Source organism: Engystomops pustulosus, chromosome 4 (genome assembly GCF_040894005.1).
Source record: "Engystomops pustulosus chromosome 4, aEngPut4.maternal, whole genome shotgun sequence".
Lineage (NCBI taxonomy): Eukaryota > Metazoa > Chordata > Amphibia > Anura > Leptodactylidae > Engystomops > Engystomops pustulosus.
In genome coordinates, this window is record NC_092414.1 from 152,773,590 (window position 1) to 152,794,613 (window position 21,024).

At 38.5% G+C, this 21,024-nt stretch overlaps 1 protein-coding gene across 3 annotated transcripts in view; it reads left to right on the plus strand.

The window, feature by feature from the left end:
- Window positions 1–21,024, plus strand: part of ZNF280D (zinc finger protein 280D) — a 53,432-nt gene that overhangs the window by 21,772 nt on the left and 10,636 nt on the right. For 2 of the 3 annotated variants that reach the window (XM_072148147.1, XM_072148146.1), the window contains exons 4-18: window positions 65–423; window positions 2,313–2,427; window positions 4,136–4,345; window positions 5,246–5,425; window positions 5,510–5,619; window positions 8,476–8,705; window positions 9,983–10,140; window positions 12,679–12,779; window positions 13,229–13,375; window positions 14,039–14,173; window positions 14,864–15,150; window positions 17,111–17,251; window positions 17,469–17,531; window positions 18,477–18,595; window positions 18,727–18,766. In XM_072148147.1, coding sequence (XP_072004248.1) covers window positions 65–423; window positions 2,313–2,427; window positions 4,136–4,345; window positions 5,246–5,425; window positions 5,510–5,619; window positions 8,476–8,705; window positions 9,983–10,140; window positions 12,679–12,779; window positions 13,229–13,375; window positions 14,039–14,173; window positions 14,864–15,150; window positions 17,111–17,251; window positions 17,469–17,531; window positions 18,477–18,595; window positions 18,727–18,766 — 2,395 coding nt within the window. The remainder of the gene's footprint in view (window positions 1–64; window positions 424–2,312; window positions 2,428–4,135; window positions 4,346–5,245; window positions 5,426–5,509; window positions 5,620–8,475; window positions 8,706–9,982; window positions 10,141–12,678; window positions 12,780–13,228; window positions 13,376–14,038; window positions 14,174–14,863; window positions 15,151–17,110; window positions 17,252–17,468; window positions 17,532–18,476; window positions 18,596–18,726; window positions 18,767–21,024) is intronic. The other variant, XR_011854990.1, reaches the window with a different exon arrangement.

Consider the following 21,024-nt stretch of genomic DNA (forward strand, 5'->3'; position numbering starts at 1 on the left):
TACTTCTAACAGTTCAAATACTTTAAGACAGCCAATTACCACTTTCTTATTTCTTATTCTCTAGGGAACAAAACACATCAAGTGTCGAATAACCATTACAAACCTCCTGCTTCAACACCCTCTGTTACTCAGCCCGTCCAACCTATGTACCACCCTGTCACTAGACCAGTTATAAGTCCTGCCACTGTCCAACCTCTGGCAAGACCTGTTGGAATGCAGGAAGCAATTAGGAGACCTGCTCCCAGATGTATGCCGCTGCAGCAATCGCCCAGAGCAAATCCAGTCATGCAAACTGCTACTAGACCACAGACATTTGTTACAAGTCCTCTTCCAGTATATAGAAACCCTTCAGTTCCTTCAGTGTCTCAGCCAGCTCTTAGACCTGTTACCAGTGTCACTGCACAGCCAATAATACTAAATCAGGTAAAACCAAAAAGAAAGCAATATTCTAGACATAAGCCAATATCTTTTATTGTTTTAAAGGGAACCTAAAATCAGCAATTGATCTAATAAAGCACTACCAGTCAGGCAGCGTAACACCCTCTAGTTTTCTTTCTTTCATGGTCCAGAGCTGGCATCATCCAAAAAATCAACTTTGCCGTAAGATGTAAATTGGTTGTGTAAAGTCAAGGAGGCAAAGCGCTTAAAGGGGTTGTCCAAGATCGTAAAAAAAACATTGGTGGCCGAGAGGGGGCTGCTTTAAAAAAATCAAACATTTACTTACCTCCGAGTCCCGCACTGCCGTCTCTCCAGTCCATGCCCCTGTAAACTGCACAGAAGCTGCAATGCATTCAGCTTCCAGCTGGGAATAGGGATGGGTGGGCATAGACGGCCTCCCGGGAACTGAACGCATCGCAGCTTTCGTGCCCCTGTTTGTTTACAGGGGAGAGGACCGAATAGATGGCAGCACAGGACGCCAGAAGGGACCGCGGAGGTAAGTAAATGTTTAATTTTTAAAGTCTCCCCCTACAGCCTCCAATGTTCAATGTTTTTTTACGTCTCGGACAACCCCTTTAATGCCTCCTTCTTTGTGACTGACATTGTGCATCGGAGTTCAGGAGATCTGGTTAGTGATGTCTGTGGATGTAGAACCGTCAATTACAGTGAAGGGGGCTTTTTAAGGAAGAGAGAACTTCACTTTAGTGTTAAATTCTCCGCCTCCTTGACTTTATACAGCCAATTTACATCTCATTTCAAAGTAGATTTTCTTCACAATGCCACTGCACAGGGTCATGAAAGAAACATGATCTGAAATGTATTCAGCTGCTTGGCAATATACTGGTAGTGGTTTATAAGGTCAATTTCTGATGACAGGTTCCCTTAAATATCTAAACAATGGTGAGGTTATCTTTTTGAAAAACAAATATTTATAGTTTCGTTTTATAATTCAGAAAAAACACTAAACACAGAAAATTCACAAATGCATATCCTTTATCCTTTATTGGACCTCTTTTTTCAATCACAATTGTTAAAGGCCATCTACCACCAGGATGAAGGACTGTATGCAAATGAGCCTGAGTGCTCCAGGCTCCTTACTTGTTAATGGAGCCTGTAGCCCCTCCAGATCTTCTGCACGCCGTCTTTCATCCTGGTGGTAGATATCCCTTAAAGCTAATAAATAAAGAAATATTTTTAGAGATATGAACACTTATCTTTCTCACTTGTGGCTGTAAGACAACTGGCTTTAGTAGGAATATCCCTTCGATGCTCTGTCTGCAGTAGCATTGAAAGATTATCAACTACTAAGTTCTCTATAATATTTCTTTTGAACTGTGTGTCAGGATTATTCCAAAAATATTTTCATGGCTGGATGGAGAAGGGATGGGGAACTTCATACAATTGTGACTTCAGTGCTGGCACTCTAGTAACTGGTTCAGTGCCAACACTGAAGGGGAGCCAGCAGAGGGGGAGTCCTTTAATTATATTTTGGTATAATGCAAGGGCTCCCTTTCTGTAAAAGGTGTGCAGTCCGTCGGATTGGTCCGACATATGACCCATTTCCACTGGCTGGAGAAGATCATATGCTGGAGGCCTAAAATGAATATAGTCATTTGGATATTTTGGCACTGCTGGTATCTGTTACTCTAGATATTTGTGGCTTTGAGTTTCTTAAAATATTCTGCTTTAAAAATGTAGCACAACAGAAGTTCCACTACTAATGTGTTATATAGTGTAAACCTAGTCCTAAGGATATATTCTACACATATCATAGCTATATGACCGATTGCTAGCACTAGTTACTTTGAAATAAAAATTGTTATATTGCTGGTTATGCGTAATCTTATTATATTTGTGTATATTTCTTCTCTCAGGGTTACATTATGACCTCTACCCAGCTTTCCTCAAATAATTCAAATGTAATGTATGCATTGCGACCGAGCACAGCATTAACACAATACCAAAACGTGCAAACATTTACAGCACCAGGTATGGAGTTATTTTTGTAATCTTTCAGTTAATTTTATGGTTTTAGATAATTTTTTTTTCAACTTTTGTTTTAACATGGCTCTTTTTATTGTGCAGTTTGCTTGGCTTTGTTTCAGTAATCAGTACTTTAATAATTACAGAGTTGTTGCCCTTAATTGTTTATATTATTGTGCCTATGCATTTATATAACTTTGCAACAGGTCTTGAGTACCGCATATACTTGAGTATAAGCCAACCTAAGTATAAGTTGAGGCCCCTCATACCCAAAATGCTGGGAAAACTTATGTAATGCCCTTTGAAGCCTCCCCCAGTAATAAAAAAATACCCCATTTTTGCCTCCTCCAGTTATAAAATACCCCATGCAGCCTCCCCCAGTAATGAAATGCCCTGCAGCAGACCCCCCCCAAGTAATGAAATGCCCTGCAGCAGACCCCCCCCAAGTAATGAAATGCCCTGCAGCAGACCCCCCCAAGTAATGAAATGCCCTGCAGCAGACCCCCCCAAGTAATGAAATGCCCTGCAGTAGACCCTCCCAAGTGATGATATGTCCTGCAGCAGCAGCAGCTTCCCCCCATCCCAAATAGAGAAATGTCCTGCAGCCCCCTGGCATTTTATAAAAAAATAACTCTCATCTTCTTGTCTAACAGAGCAGGCAGAGATGCGTCCATGCACTCACACTATGAAGCAGTTGTGTCGCTGCTGCTGCTGATGTCCTATTGTGTGCATGGGTAGGGCGCATAGATGTGTCTCTGTCTGCTCTGTTAGACAAGAAGATGAAAGGGAAGCGTCAGAGGGGTAAGATAGTAAGTTTATTTTTTTATACATTCGTGTGTAAGCAGATCTTTTATGCTGAATACGGTTAATGTTATCTTGCTTATGCCGCCCCTATATGTTCTCTTAGTATCAGAGCAGAATCCTATCCTGAAAGTAGAATCGAAAATATACATTAGGTGCAAGTCAGCAAGAATGTTTAGTTCTCTTGGCAATTTAAAGGGAACCCGTCACCCGGTTTTTCACAAATACAGGTAGTGGCAGGTTCCTATAGAGCTCTAGTAACTATGTGACTCCCTGCTTTTAGCTAAAAGTACTTTCCCTCAGATCCCCATAAAATCAGAGTTATAATCTTGCCTGGTATCTATGCGACTTTGGAGCTAGTGGAGGGGGCGTGGCCTAATGTCATGTGACCCGGGTGACTTCATCAAAGGTCCTTAAGCTACTTTATATTAACAAACTATACTCCATGTACATATCTGACCACATAAAACAATCACAACGGCCTCCATGGACTTCTACTTCCCGCCATGCAGGCTGCTGAGTTTCATGTGATACAATATGCTGTGATTTCATGAGATATATGCTTGGTGTACAGTTTTGTAATGCTACAAAAGCTATAGGACCTGCGATGATGCATACAGAGATAGGATAGAGAGGAGCGGCTGGGTTCAACCTGAGGAGGCCACGCCACCTCGACTCGCTGTAGCTATGCTTAGATGCCAGGTAAAACTATAAAGTTGAATATATGTGAATCTCAGGGGAATCATTTTTAGCTAAAAGAAAGGTGTCAATTAGTTGCTAGGGCTCCATGGGAAACTGTCACTACCTGTATTTGTGAAAAATGTGGTGACGGGTTCCCTTTAACTAAAAATGTTTACAATAATTGTATATTTGTTCCTGTTTAACCTAGTGATAAGTGTAATATTTGTTACAGGGAATTCTACTTCATCAGTGCGGCCACAGCTACCTTTGCCCCAGGTCAGGCCCATTACATCTCCTACAAGGGCAGCTTCCGGTTTTATTCATAGGCCTAATGCTCCAGCTCCATCAATGACACAAACTACCACCAGCCAGATACCAGGACTAAAGCAGCCGATACTACAGCAGCATGGCCAGAAAAATGTTTTTATGAAAAATACTGCAGGTACCAAACTGGATTTTAAAACTTCAGATGAAATCAAATTCCACATAATCTATGTTATCCTTGATATTCTATCAAAGTAACCATGACAATTCATACTACACAACTGATAATGGAGAAAATTGATCAGCGATCAAATGACCCATGCTTAGTACGAAAAAATATCTACTGCATGTCAATTCCTGATGAGGAATTTCAGCCTTTGTAATTGTTTGTGAATGGTATTCTATATTTGTTAATATGAGCTGCACCATTTCCTCAGAATTGATGAGAGGTCTCTCCATCTAAATTTACCCCATAGGTTTCAAACACTATGGGGCACATTTACTAAGGGCTGTGTGCCAGTTTTCTGTCAGACTTTGAATGTTCTTTTAGATGCAAACTGCTTGCACAGGTATTTAAGAAGTGTCTGCGCCACATATGTGTCGCACACAACTGTTTTATGTCGCAGTTGCACTATTATTCATGCAACACAAATTTAACATGCAAAGTCCGACAGAATTGTGTTGCACGCTCTGTGGTGCACTTTGTCGGGAGTGTGCAGGGGGCGCCATATTCCTGCACAATGTGCACCAGAAGTCATGAATCTGGCACACTCTGCTCTATAAGCTGGCAAACTGCACATAGTACAGAATGCACTGGTAAATGTGCACCTTTATGAAAAAGATTATAAGGTCAGCTATGTTGCACTATTTACTACTCTTCACTGTGGAGGAGTCACTGTTTCACACTAGATATTTTATAGATTCTGGGAAGATTTCTGAATGTTATGGTCTGTATGTTGGGAGAGATGAACTGCAGGCTGCTATGGTTAGAGCATAGTTTCTAATATTTCCACATCACTTATAGATAAATGATAACATAAGATAGGATAGTCTTTAAAAATTGTTTTTATTTTCAAAGCAAACATGGGACGAAATGAAAATGCCTTAATGGAGAAACGACATTCTACTATTGATTTGACTGATGACTCTCCAGAAAAGCCTAACAGCAATGAGAATGTATTGAATAAAAGGCCATTAGCAGCCTCAACTAAAGCTTCCAACCCAATGTCCTCAGCGACTCTAGCACAAAATACTAAAGGTATTTTAAATAAATGTCCATTACTATTTTAATTAATTAATGGAAATTAATGGTTAATAATTGTCTTGTCTTTGATATATCTAGGTAGTAATACAATTACAACCCCAACAAAAAATGGAACACCATTTCCTCGGGCATGTCCGAAGTGCAACATACATTTTAACCTTTTGGAACCCATGAAGAAACACATGACGGTAATATGGCTTGTGTTTGACTATAAATTGTCGTGTAGTTTATACACAGATTTTTTTTATAAAAATAGAAAACAATTGAGATTACTAGTTATTAATGATAATTCAAATGGAAGGTTTACCTTAACATATTTGGACATGTCTCTAAGGTATGTCTGAAGATTATGTCAGTGGTATCTTGATATTCTTTTTCACTGTCTAAGGTCAATATTTTTAAACCAAAAACTTGCTATAAGAGATTTACACCCTTTCAGTGGACTCTTTCCAGGTCTTGGCTTACAAATTTCGAAATGGCAGTATTCTTGCCCATATATGGCCAGAATATATTCTGGTCCAGTAAGTTACATGTAACAAAGTCAAGTTATGATGGAAAGGTGATGAGAGAGATGAGCGGTGGACACCCCTGGAAAATTACAGTCATGCCTGGTTACTAGGCACGTAAATTTTCCGCATTGGCTGCTCTGCAGTATATTACGCAACTTGTCCGGACTAGGCTGAGTGACCCAAATGCTGAACACCGAACTTAAAGTTCAGTTCCGCTCATCTCTAGTGCTAAGTGTTTACCCTAACCTTTCCGGATTGCCATAGATAATATATGTCTGGGTATGCTGGTCAACATTACAAAAAATTGCTGGGACATCCATTCATAAGAAGATTGTTGGTTGTCTTGAATGTTTCAATAATTTACACTTTGTGACTGAGGGTCACTGGTGCCTGAAAGCAAAGCCATCTTTGAAATGAAGTTTTATATTGTGTGTAGGTGATTTGGTTATGGCACCCAGTCACAGTAGGTGGTAAAGAAGCATTGTTTTGAAGAAGACACTCTGCAATCGAGCTAGGAGGATAGCTGATTCTCAGCCCCGCTCACACTATCTTAAAGACAAAATTGTCATCACATCCCAACATAGCATTAAACCACATTTCTGCACCAAGTACAGTAATCAGTATCAACAAATTACATCTATCATTAAGAAATACGTTCCCACCTTGTTGCATAGTGATACTTTAAAGGACATCTTAGGGGATGGGATTGCTTTTGTCTCCACTAAGGCCACCACACTTGGCAATCTGTTATCGCCCATGGCTCACATACCCCATGGCTCATACATAAAGGCAGCTATCGCTGCGGTGGCAATCACTGCAATATTTGCAAACTCTAGAGCTCAAAGCTCTAACTTTTTTAAATCTCAAGTTACGAAAAAAAACCTTTCCATTAACTATTACAGGCAGTCCCCGGGTTACATACAACATAGGGTCTGTAGGTTTGTTCTTAAGTTGAATTTGTATGCAAGTCGGAACTGTATACTTTATCATTGTAACCCCCAGCCAAATTTTTTTGGTCTCTGTGACAATTGGATTTAAAAAATGTTGGATTGTCATCAGAACCAGGATTAACAATAAAGCGTCATTGTAGACACCAGTGATAACTGTTATAGCTGTTTATTGTAGCCTAAGGATAAAGTACAGTAAATTGCCAACATCCAGAGGTCCGTTTGTAACTAGGGGTCGTATGTAAGTCAGGTGTTCTTAAGTAGGGGACCGCCTGTATATCAACTGTGAAACTACTTGGGTTATATAGCTCATTGAATGTACACAATGCTGTCTCCAGTATGTTTGGTGCACATCACGAAAATTAAAAGATTGTATCTCAGAACATATAACGGTGGCTAACTCCAAAACAATTGCCAGTACCCGCAGCATTACGGGGGCGTCTATACATTTTCGGGATAAACAAGCAGGTAGTGTTATTAACATGCGAGTCATAGGGATAGATTGGATCCTCCCCAATAAAAGAGGAGATCGTAATAAAAGATTATACATACAAGAGGCCAAGTGGATACTTTCATAGGGCACACGCCATCCGATGGGATTAAATTTCCAAAACGAACTGACTTATGTATACTAAACTTCTCTGTGTTTTGACATCCTCTAGTTCCGTCCCACGTTGTATTGATTATGCTCCAATTACGTACTGGTCACTAATCACACGACACGTCATCTGATCTCTTACCCCAGCCCCATGTTATATTGATTGACACTGGTATACTCCCACTATTCGTAGCCTATCAGTCACATGACCTAAAGGCGGGGATTTTGAGTTTTCTCTCTGCTTTACATGTAAGTATTAATTTGTGTTCAGTAGAGGTATGAATAAGGACCACGCAATGTAGGACCAAAACGCGTCACCTTAGTCTGTTTGTACAAGCATATTTGAGCTATGTCTCTACTTTTTTCTATGTTTTGTTTCTTAAATTACACCTTGGAATAAACATTTGAGGTTTTACCAGCTGGTGCCAAAGGATTTTTCCTTCATTTTGTCTCTGATTGTTTTGAAGAAGTTTTTCTTTCAATATGGCATTCTTCATATCCGATCATTGAATACTTTACATTTTTTTTGATTGATCGGTGTTTGCAGATGTGGGGATACTTTACTTTTATTTTGTTTGTTTGTATATTCATTTGTGGACTCCCAATATGATCCCCCATATGATTCCCAATAACAACCCAACGTGTGTCAAATAGATCTACACCACTACAAAGTTTATAACAGCACAGCCTCAATCACAGGTGTATATAAGTGTTTGATGTAACATGGCTCAAAGGTTGAAAGAATTTACCATTTGTAATGCATACTATTGCATATATTTAGCTTATTGATGCTATTAGGGTTCTCTCTTGGGATAAGTAAACACTTATTATTTTAAAGTGACTATTACCCAAATAACCCCAAACATGTACTTTTTAATAACCTGTCACCTCTTGTTGGGTTTTGCCCTAGCTGTGATGGGTAATTGTATTTTTTCCGTTGGGATTAATTTCTGATGCATTAAATCCATTCCATTCTTTTCAATATTACAGTATTGTTGTCCGGAGAAAATTCAGAGCTTTTTCCGCGGAGTATTGAACCTTGATGCTTCCAAACACCTAAACCCTGTAGAAGACAATGAAAGAGGAAAGCTGATCATGCTAGTTAGCGACTTTTATTATGGAAGATATCCTGGCGATTTCCAGCTGATACAGAAAGAAGAGAAGACCCACAGCACATTCAAGTGCTTCAGCTGTCAGAAACTTCTCAGGAACAATATTAAGTAAGTAAATCATTGTTTCTAACATCATATTTGCTCCCTTTATAATGGAAAGATCGAGATCAGAGCCCAATATTTGTATAAAATAGTCACTGCAGTTGACTATTGTTATTATTCATCATCATGAGACCAGAATATGGGTATCTAGAGACGTACCAAAGCATAGAAATTTTTTACCTAAAACCAAGACGAAAACCAGTGATTTTAGAGATATTTGGGACACTAAACCACTATTCCATAGGAACCTGTGGGTGTTATGGTGTCTTATATAGCCCTGACAGATTCCCTTTAAATTTCCTTTAAAGGAAATGCCAGTAACCTATGATTGTTGTTTTATGGGAATAACTTGACAATGGGGAATTACCCTATAGTTTCTAGTGAATCTTCTCTAGTCGCCTCTGCTGTGCTATGTCATTCAGATTAATTACATTTCACAGTAAGCTGCACAGGTCTGTTTAGGGATTACACATGAATGATTGTTGTATTTGTCCTGTGATAAAGGGTGTTATTTGGTGGTGCTGTTTTGATTGAATAACTTCTAGTTTCTAAATCAGCAAAAAAAGGACACTGTGATCATCTTCATTAGGGAGACAGGTTTGTCTCAAGACCTCTGCTTGGCAGAGAAGGTCGCAGTTCTTCCGCATACAGACCCGTAAAGAGAAGCTGAAATGGCAGAAAGTGAAGCTGAAGAATGGCTTAAGTCTGCAAAGGGCATAGTCTGCAAGCTAAAATGAACAGACTTGCCTCTGCTTGTATCATTAAGGAAAACAAAAGCTTCTTGTAATTGCAGACATTAAAATCGCTATTACATACACTTAGAAGCAAAGATGCAGGTTGAGGCAAAGGCAATTTGTCTTGAAATCAGCAGGGAACTAATGTATGAAGTCAAGACATGTCAGTCATGACTTTTTGGTTGCTCTAAGACTTTTTTCTTTAGAAATTCTAGGACTTTAAAGGTTGATTTTGACAAGAATGTTATAGTTTCATTTATCCATGAAGCCTTTGTTTGGCTGCTTAGGATACTTGCTATACTAAAACGCCAATACGGAAATTATACAGAAAATTGTACAAAATGAATACAAATAATAATGAATACAAAATGAATACAAATAATAATACCCAAATAAGTTATTAATATCATGTATGTTTTGAAAATGTAGCATATTAAATACTATTTGTACCTATTTTGTAAATCTAGTTTTTCTATTTAGTTTTTTATATAGTATATATTTTGCTACTTTCTCACAAATTTACCATTAATGCTACTTTTTGTGTGCTAGATTTATGAACCACATGAAACATCACCTGGAGCTTGAGAAGCAAAGCACAGAAAGTTGGGAAAACCACACCACCTGCCACCACTGTTACCGCCAATTCTCTACTCCCTTCCAACTGCAATGCCACATTGAGAGTTCTCACACATTATATGAATCCACAAGTAAGATATGACTTATTATAATTCTTATCTTTTGCTAGAATCGAATATAGTATTTTCAAGCGGTAAATTAGCTTATTTTTTGCTACTTTAAGTTGCCTTCAGAGACTGCAGCATAAAAACATTGCTAGGCCTTTAATGTCTTGTTCATTATGTCTTATACATGTGTTGCATTTATCAAAATATCTATATTCTTTTTTTTTTAATGGTTCTTGGGATGTAAAACATTCTTGATTAAAGGGGTATTCCCATCTGGGCATTTACATTCAATTTAATTCATTTGCCTTATGTAAACATTTCTTCAATTGGATGTTATTAAAAAAAATGTTCCTGTGTGAAGATAATTTCTCATAAATGTAGTTATTCTGTCCCTTAGAAACGAGATACTTTCCTCGGATACGACCACGTCATACTCTGGCAGCAGTGGCCAGATTTGCGCTATAGAGTCCTGCCAAACCGCCAGGATTCAGCAATCACTACCACAGGACGGCTGTGCGACATGTAGTAACTCCCGGACATTTTATATACAATAACCTTTTGTTTCTTTGTGCACTCAATCTATCAGACGTGGTCGTATCTGAGGAAGCTATCTCGTTTCTAAGGGACAACATGGTTACATTTATGAGAAATTATCTTCACACAGGAACATTTTTTTTAATAACATCCAATTGAACTAATGTTTATATATGACAGATTAATGAAACTGAATGTAAGTGCCCAGATGAGAATACCCCTTTAACTTTGTGCTGCAGATTTTTGTTATCCTCCTTAGTGTGGTATGGTCCTTGCACTAGCTGGTCGCCTGGATGGGCTGGTTTCTCTTATTAACTGTAGATTTGTAAACAAGATAGGGGACTGAAAGAGGGGAGGGGCTGCTGCTCACTTGTCAGAGAGAAGGAAGGGGGGGGGGGTAATTTGACAGTGCTGTCTGTATAGCCGAGTGTGTTCAGTACTGCGGATACAGATGTCTCCTACACAGAATGGTGAAGTACAAGATCTGCTCTGTTTCCGATCTGCCCTTCCATTGCAGTCTGTGATTCTACTGAATTTTTCTGTCTCTCTTCACCTCATGATGCAACAGCCCCCCTCATTTTCTACTTTGGAGCTATTAATTCTTAGTGCTCACACATCACAGACTATACACCTCATGTACCTGCTCTACTTCTGATTCTACTACTTATTACATGTTCCATGCTCCTCCATGTGATGAAAGCTGCCAGGCTAATCACCATATACATCCTGTATGTACACTATGCAGTGCTCAGTGGGTTTACTTGTAGAAATCTCACTGGATTTGCTGTTAAATTACTGAATGAGAGAAAAATGGGAATTGTGGGCAGAGTGACTCATCTTCAGGGCAGATACAGGAAGAGGTTAGTCTCCGCCCACTTCACCACTTGTGAGAAAGATTTTTGTCAAATACGTTAAGAAAAGAAAATGCTATAACTTTGGAAAGTAACACAATATGACCTGATTTTGTTTGTTTTTAAAGGGGGAGTCACATGACCATATGGTAAAACCATAACATCGGCTTTACACTTTAAATGGTTTTGTAATACATGAAACCACAAAATATAAAGTAGTGGCTGCTCTTTATAACATTACTACCAGCACTGTGAGTTTGTCTGGTAGGACTCGCCCAATACTTGTTTGTCCTAAATTTAGGACATCCCAGGACATGAAACTCCTGTCCCATCAGAGAGGGTATAATAATGAAGAGGTAGGGACACAGGAAGGTAAGTGTTGTTTGGACTCTGGGGCCCTTTCACTTACACTGGTGAATCTATGGTGAGCAATGTAATTGTGAAATTGGGAAACCTAAGGATTGAACTTCAGTCAATACTAGGTCATGTTTACTATGCATTCAGACCATCTCCATGCCGTACCTCACTATTCTCCAGTGGCAAGCCCCTATGTATTGGTCCATAAGGACCTCAGTTTTTCAAATATAGACAATGCACCTCTTCTAAGAATCACCCACTTCACGTATTTACCGACCGAATGATCTACTCCGTCCTTAAGGGACAGGTAGCCTCATACATCATTAATACACAACAGCAGTCCATAGCTATTGCTGAACGTGTTTATAAATGTATGTAGTTGTCACAAAGTACACTTGTTAATAGTTGATGGATTGCAAGATAAAAGAAAAGGAGATTTCTTGGGGCTGACTATTTAAAACATTTTTTGTTTGAGGCAGAAAACTTTAACTTTCAGCTATCACGTTTGCAATTTTGACAATCCTAACATTGGCCACAATATCCACAGAACTCTAATAAAACAGTGACCTTTGAACTGAAGCATAAATACTTTTACTGGTTTGGTATAATTATTAAGGAGTATACGGAGGAAACTAAATGGATTGGTCAAAAGTAGAACTGTATGTTTTCTGTGGCAATTAGGACACCTATTTCACCAGTTTTTTGCACTGAGGAAAACACATGTAATATTTTAGTAAATAGGTCATTTAGTTATATTACCAAAGTTCCTGTTTTTTCTACTTGTTTTCCATGTACCAATATCATTTTGTCCTACTTCCAGCCATTTGCAAGATCTGTGAATTATCCTTTGAAACTGAACAGATTCTATTACAACACATGAAGGAAAGTCATAAACCTGGGGAGATGCCATATGTTTGTCAGGTAATGCTTATACATGACTTTGTATGTATTTTTCACAGTTTTCTAGATTCTTGCTTGCTGCCGTGCTATAAAAAGCTTCTATGTTTACTTCAAGTGGATAGAAATCTGCTCATGGTCATATGATGGACACACAGGTGCAGGAGCTGTTATTATCAAATATCTCTGATTACTCTCTGCTATAATAACGGCTCGTGGACCCGTGTGACATCACATAACCAGTGGATTTCTATCCACTAGAAGTAAACACTGTGATTAATGAATGCATAAAGTATATTGGAAAATTGAATAACTTTTGATTACACAAACAATATCAATTATTTGCTGAAAGTGGACAATCCCTTTAAGTTTGAACATCCTATAGTATCTTTTCTCCAGTACCTCTTCTCCAGAACAAAATCTTAGTTTTAAACCTCATTTTAACAGTGATCTTTTTTTTATGTCTCTTCTAGGTGTGCAATTATAGGTCTTCCATTTTTGTTGATGTTGATAACCATTTTCGAAGTACACATGAAAACACCAAAAATTTGTTATGTCCATTTTGTCTGAAAGTGATTCGGTCTGGAACGCCTTACATGCAGCATTATATAAAGCATCAGGTTAGTCAGACCGTAGTATACAGCCTGCCCCCAGTAGTATACAGCCTGCCCCCAGCAGTATACAGCCTGCCCCCAGCAGTATACAGCCTGCCCCCAGCAGTATACAGCCTGCCCCCAGCAGTATACAGCCTGCCCCATGTAGCATACAGCCCAGCATTAAAAAAAAAATAAACTTATATACTCGCCCTCCGGTGGCCCCAATGCGCAGCCCTGCTCCCCCGATGTCCGCACGGCTCGTCTTCAGGCTTCCGCGCCCTTCTTCTTTTCTTCTGCAGGGCGCCGCCACTGCTCTCCCCGGCCGGCAGGCGCATAGTATGACGCACCGCTGCTGACGGCATACTAGGCGCCACCCGGGGGAAAACATGGCGGCGCCCAGCAGAAGAAAGAAGACGGCGTGGAAGGCTGAAGACGAGCCGCGCGGGCATCGGGGGAGCAGCGCTGCACATCGGGGCCACCGGAGGGTGAGTATATAAATTTTTAATATTTTTTAAGTATTTTAAAGAATTTTTTTTTTTACGAGTATATTGACTCGTGTATAAGCCGAGGGGACGTTTTTCAGCACATTTTTTGTGCTGAAAAACTTGGCTTATACACGAGTATATACGGTACATATTTGAGCAATATTGTACGTCCTACACTCACTCCCATGTTTCTCAATTTCAGAATAAAGGTATTTATAGATGCACTAAGTGCAGGCTACAGTTTTTGACTTGTAAAGAGAAAATGGATCATAAAACTCAGCATCACAGGACATTCAGGAAGCCAAAACAACTTGAAGGCCTTCCTCCAGGAACAAAGGTATGTTGGGAATGACATGTTTTACCATATATTCTTGTGCTGCATTGTGTATTTAATCCAGGTTATCATTTTAATTTAAAGTCTGTCTGTCTTGGGTTTTTTATGTTACCTTTTTTCTAATGTTTCAAAACTGGTTTCATAGAGCAATTTCTTATTGATCTATAGGATTTGTAAAGCGCTACGGAATATGATTTGTCAAGCTTTGAGCAGCACTGCAGAATCTGTAGGCGCTATATAAGTAAAGAATTATTCTTGTTATTATGGCGCTATATAATTAATATTATTATAAGTGTTCAATGGTCATAGTAGTGCACTTCTGCTTCATTAAGACTCTATTGGTCTGACAGCGATAGTTAAGTAAATCACTTGGCTATCTTTGGCAGTACTGTAGCCTTCCTGTAGTGCACATGTGAGATAACTGTAATTTTGGAAGACCCAGCAGTGGTAAACTCCAGAAATCTGGTCTTCATCTGTAAATAGTTCCTATGCTGCAAAAGCCCCTTATTGCCTATCTACAGGATAGGGGAGCAGTGTCTAATCACAGGAGCGGACCCATTCTTAATACACCTCTGCAAAAGCAACCCCCATAGGTAAAATCTTTTAAATGACATGTTAAATGTTTGCTAAACTGAAAAGGACTACCTGTATATATGTCATATTTATGTAAAATATTTTTCTTAATAAATTTAGGTGACGATTCGTGCGTCTGTTGGTGTTTCTTCAAGCACAGTTTCTTCTCCAACTTCTTCAATTTCCAGAAATCTGCCTGCAATTCCCACCCACCCTTCTCTTCAGCTGCCTACTTACACAATACCCCTGTCACCTCCAAAAATGGCAACCACGAGTCTTAACAATAATCTAAATCCATTGCCTAAAAAATATGCACAATCTGCAAAAAACAAGTCATCTCCAAAGAAGCCTGGGACTAATGCTTCAAAAAAAATTAAAATGATCAACACAGCTTTGCAAAACCTAAGGTATTGTCTATTTTCCATAGTTTCATAATACAATAGAGATACAGCATCTTAGAAAAAGTAATGATTTCAATACAAATCCATAGGTCTGGTTAACTAAAGAATATGATAGTATGGGGAGGGGGGTCACAGTTTCTGTCATTTGATGTGATCTTCATATTAGTTATTTTAGCAATTTGTTTCATTGATAACTACCACCTGAAATATGTAGTTCTTAGAACAGCAGTTAGAAAAAGAGTGAAAGAAGATTACATAAAGGATTAAACCTTTTTAAAAGTCAAAAGAAAATGGGCTAGAGATAAACATTGAAGGCCACATTGGGATCAGTTTTAAATCCCATTGAAATCAATGTAAAAAATTTTTTTAAACTGTTTTATTGAAAAATATGCATAAAACAAGGTAATCTTGTCCCACCTCATGTGGTACCCCTGAGTAGATTGTATCCGAACGGATTTTAATGGCTAGCGGCTCCACTGTTAGGGCAAAGAGGAGCGGGGAAACGGGACACCCCTGTCTAGTTCCCCGTTCAAAGGAGAATCGTATAGAAAGCAAGCCATTTACTGACACTGAGGCTTGTGGTTTCTGATAAATTATGGATATCCATTTCCTAAACACAGGGCCAAACTTGAATTTCCGGAGTACTGCCTGCAGATAATTCCATTCAACCGAATCGAAGGCCTTAGCCTCATCTAGTGAGGCCAGGGCCCAGTCCTCCTTCTTCTCTGCACCTTCTTGTAAAATCATCTGCGACCTGCGCAGGTTATCGGATGTTGATCTGCCTGGCATAAATCCTGCCTGGTCTGTGTGTATCAGGGCAGTGATGACTTTATTCAGTCTACAGGCCATAATCTTGGTTAGGATTTTATAGTCTATGTTCAGTAAAGAAATGGGCCTGTAGGAGCCACATTCCTTCGGATTCTTATCAGGTTTAAGGATAACAACTATATTAGCCCTGTAGAGAGACTCAGGGAGGATTCCTTTCTCGAAAGAAGTTTGGAGCATTTGGAACGTTGGGGGTAGCAGTATCTCTTGGTATTGAATCCACATTTCTAACGGGAGATCGTCAGGTCCCGAGGCCTTACCCCTAGCCATTAATTTCAGAGCCTCTTGTAACTCCTCAATTGTGAGAGGGGCATCAAGCAAATCACGTTGTTCTTGGTTAAGCCCTGGACAGTCTATCGTATCTAGGTAGGTGTCTCTCAGCCAGAGAGGATGTTATCTGTGTTGAGTAGTGTGTCCTATAAAATTCTGCAAAAGCCGCCAGTATCTCATCGTTAGAGGTAATAGCATCTCCAGCAGGAGAGGCCAGCTGCAGGACCGTGGGTGAAGCTGTGTTTTGATGTATTAGTTGCGCCAGCAGACTACTAGATTGATTTCCTAGTTCGAAATATTTTTGTTGTGCAAAAAAGGTTCTCCTATCAATGTAAATTTTTATGTCATCAGTTGTACAGGGATCCGTTTGGATTAGTTTTTTTCACAGAAAAAGAGCTTGCAGTACTTTTTTCTGCCTAAAAAAACGTATCCAAAACGGATGGTGCCAAACTGACCTCAACGGATAGTAAGTTTCACTTTTTAAATTTTTTTAGATGAAGACAATAGACAGAAATAGTTAATAAATTGATCGAAAAAGAGATGATGGAAAGATTATAGATAAATGTGAGGTATAGAAAGAAATATAGGTAGGCAAAAAGAAATAAGAGATTGGTAGATAGGTAGATGGATAGAAAAGTTAAAAAGATAGATATGAGATTTTTTCTAAACGGAGATAAAGAACGGATATGCCGACGGTAATGTTAACTCAGCCTTACAGTATTTGTGCGATTAATAAAAAATATTGAATGAATGAAATATTATTTGTATTCATCACAGCAGACACAATATTTATTATAGTGTTCAGGAAACAATTGCATACATCTTGCTCTTTGTAGTTACTATAATAGATTTTCCTTTTTGTCCTGAACAGTGTCATCCCAGGAATACATAAATGTGTTGAGTGTCACCGTCAAGTGGTAGATTTTGAAGGTCATTTTCATACATATGTGCACTGCACCAAATGCAAGTTCCGTACCAGCTGTAATAAAGCCTACACAAACCATGTACTGAGGTAAGGGAGCAAGATCTTTCTTCCCTAAAATATAGTAGAGAAACTGCAGAAATCATTGCATTTCCGAAATTTAGATGCTTGGACACTTCAAGCAAGTACACTATTAAAATGTGTACATAAGATATGGTCATGCATGATGAGATGCATAATTTACCATCTTGCACAAACTGATTTTGCCGATTTTAACTTTAAAATAAATTATCACTTATTTCTTTAGCTGTCATAGCAAGAATTCTAGCAAAAGATCCAAGGCGTCTAAGAAGCTCCCCAAAGACAAAAGGTATACTACCAGTAGAAAGTTTCTTTTCTTTTATTTATTTATTCACTGTTTTACAAAACGATCACTACTACTACACCCCCATCCTCAAAAAAGGAATATTCCATTTATCCAGGAAACTACTACTGAGTTGATTCTGGTACAGGTAGCACAGAGTACATTACCAAGGCAGTTATATGATCTAAAATTGGCATTACATAGTGTGCACAAGGGCCACCTCAACAAGGCTGGAGTCTCAAGTTTCTTTATCACTCAACGTCAAACACTGAACGTGTTTAAGGTATGGGAAGAGTTAAATTTAGTAAACAATATTATGTTTTGAACATTGTTCATATACACCTATTGTTCATCCATGCCAACTAACATGGTAAAATAACATATAGGGACATATACATTGATTTAAGTTCCTGATTGCAAGATTTGTACATTCTTTTCCATATTCCTAGTGTGTTCAACTGTATTTCTGAACATTGTACATGTGTACATTAGCTTCTTCAAATCCATTTTAGAGTAGACATTTGAACGTTTATTTGTGGGCCTCCCTCGATTTTAAGGAAATCTACCACTTCAATGGGGCCCATAATAAACACAGTTCTGTACTTACCCTTCTGGGATATATGCATCAGCATTAATCATGAATACAGCACTCTGTTTATGAGGGGCTTTGGTCCAGTAGTGAGATTCTAGGTGCCACAGTTTAAATAACAAATGTTAGATCACTGGGGGCTTTATTTGTGCCTACAGAAAAGAAAAAGTGGGCTCAAGCCCACTACTATTTTGTGCAAGATGCCATCTGTGGGTCCCCAGCAATCATACCTTTGTAACCTATTTTGGGGTTGGCGGACATAGAATACTATATTTTGGAATAAATTTGGATGCACACTTTGACAGCTATTTTTGATATTAGATTGATACGTAATACTTTTTACTTTTTTCCCATTTTGTTAGGCGTATAACTGTGGTGTGTTTGAACTGCGATTTCCTCTCTGACGTGTCTGGTTTGGATGATATGGCCACACATTTGAGTGCAAATCACACTCACACGTGTCAAGTTGTAACAGAGAATGGTAAGACCAGCCTGCCCTATGTGTTCCTCCAGCATTTAGCAGCCTTTTTTCATCCATCACTATTAATTTAATCGTATTGTAAATAGTGGCATTTTTTAAAGTGAATTCATTTTTTTTTCTTTTGATCTCAGTTTCCATAATTTCCTCAACTCATGAAGGAGACATGTCTATGTAAGTTAGATTTTCATTTACTGCCCTTTAACTACTAACATATTAGAGTTTGGGTTCTAAATAAATTTATAGTTTTGTGTAGCATAGTGCTTAAGTTTTATAAAATAAAATGTTAAGAAATGTTTCCATTTTTTTCATCTGAAATATATTTATAAATCTACGGGATTTCCCACAACCCCACCATTTGTTAGTTTTGTTAGCCCCCGCTTATGCATCGAATAGCATTTTCATGAGCAAATATAGCACATAGTGATATAACCAAACTGACTGTTTGTTTCCAAATGAGTTGTACTGATGTCATCAAAAATATAAATGAAATATAGGTCATCCTAGAATTTATTAGCTAAAAATACATGTTGGTTGGGTGCCACAGTAGGAGGGAAATCCTCACATATATAAAGTAAAACTTTGAACTCCTTTTAGATACAGGTGCAACAATCAATTTAGGCTAATATGTGTTGTGTTAAAAAAAAAAAAAAAAAAAATATTTACTACAAACTTTAATTGTGAACTATTTGGGTAAACACTTTGGCATGTCCAGGACAATGTGAAACCATAGTTTTTTGCATGCATATTTCATTTTATGATTTGACTCACTGATACTTGAAAATGGAGTGACCACAGCAGTAAATTCAGTTTGTGTAGCTCATCATAGGCTTTCTGCCTCTTGTTGCATGCATTAATTAACTCGGCATATACAAAGATGGCATTATGAGAGAAGGGAAAAATACAAAGTTATCTGACATGTATTCGAATCCACCTATATTTTGCAATATCCAAACTATATATTCAAAAGAACAATTTGCTATCTTTAATGAAGACTCTCTGGGTTACATTTAAAAGCAACACATATACCTGCACTTGGCTGAAAGTGGGAACAATATTATCTAAGAATGTTCTTAGTTTCAACAAGAACAGGGGGATCTCATAGAAGTGATGCATAATCAGCAACTGCATTAAACAAACTGAACAAATGAATGGGGGAAAAGGGAGAGGGAGGGCAAAGGGTTGGGGAGGGTTGGATTAACCTGAGAATGGAGTTAGTACAAGAACAGTATAGGTGGTAGCTAAAGGTGAGAGTGGTAACAAGCATACGTATTGATGGGCCTTGTATAATCTATCAATGTCCTTAAGGGGACAAAGTCCTCTCCACATACCTTCAAATACAGGAAGTGTGTCTGTCCTGGTTGCCTATATCCTCTCAAACAACATCAATAGGTTTATATTTCAGATATGTGAAGAAAATAAATGTATCGCAAGGTAGACAAAATGATTAACAAGCAAGAAACAAAACGGAGAGAACCAATGAGAGATCACCAATACAAGCAGAAGATCATAAAAAAACAACACTGGTCCCTTAGTGCTGATAAATATAGTCAAAAAAATATCTAAAAACTCAAGTGTAAGGATGTGCGAACTCACCGGTCCATTGACCCCCTTGCTGTGATGCTGAACGCCTCTAAAAGTATCTCCTCCACGAACACACCAAAGTGTTGAGGGCTCCTCTCTGCATGATGCCTTCCTTTTGAGTGACGCTGCACAACAAGCGAACTCGCGACGCCAAGGAGCATCCTGCAGAAGTGTTCCCCTTGCAACCAGGCCAGAGCTCCAAAGGTTCCTCTTAGATTGCTGCGTCTCGGCACTGACTCACACAGTTGAGGATGAATTAGTGCACTACTGCTATCCCTCTACTTGTATTAAAATGTCATTTATTATACTCACAAAAAGTCACATAAAAAGGCCTAAAAAACATATCCTTCCAATTCCGTATGTATGTGGCTGGTTAGCTTCCTGCCCGACTCAAGTTTCTGCCACAGCTTCATCTAGGGTGTAACCACCATCTTTGCTCTGATCTAATTTATAGGACATGAGACGACATCACAAGTAGCATTAAATATTGCCCATAAAAGAAAAGAAAATATTTCCCATAAATGAAAATAATAACTATACAATGAATAATATAACCCCCTTTCCGCTAATTTCTATAACAAAATAAAACATTAATTTTGTAATTTTTAAGAAATATCTAAACGCCAAAGTAATTAACCCCTTAATGTAAAAAAAAAAATTCTATTCATAATTGGTACATAATCCTTGCAGGATTGAGGTTTTTTTAAAGTACATATCCAATTTTTTTCCCTTTTTACCCATCTTTTCAATCTAATTCTTTTCCTCGCCAATGTTTATTTACTTTCTTTAAAACTTGGAATTTAGTTCCCTTAACCCCTTTAGGACGGAGGGTTTTTCGCCTCATTTCT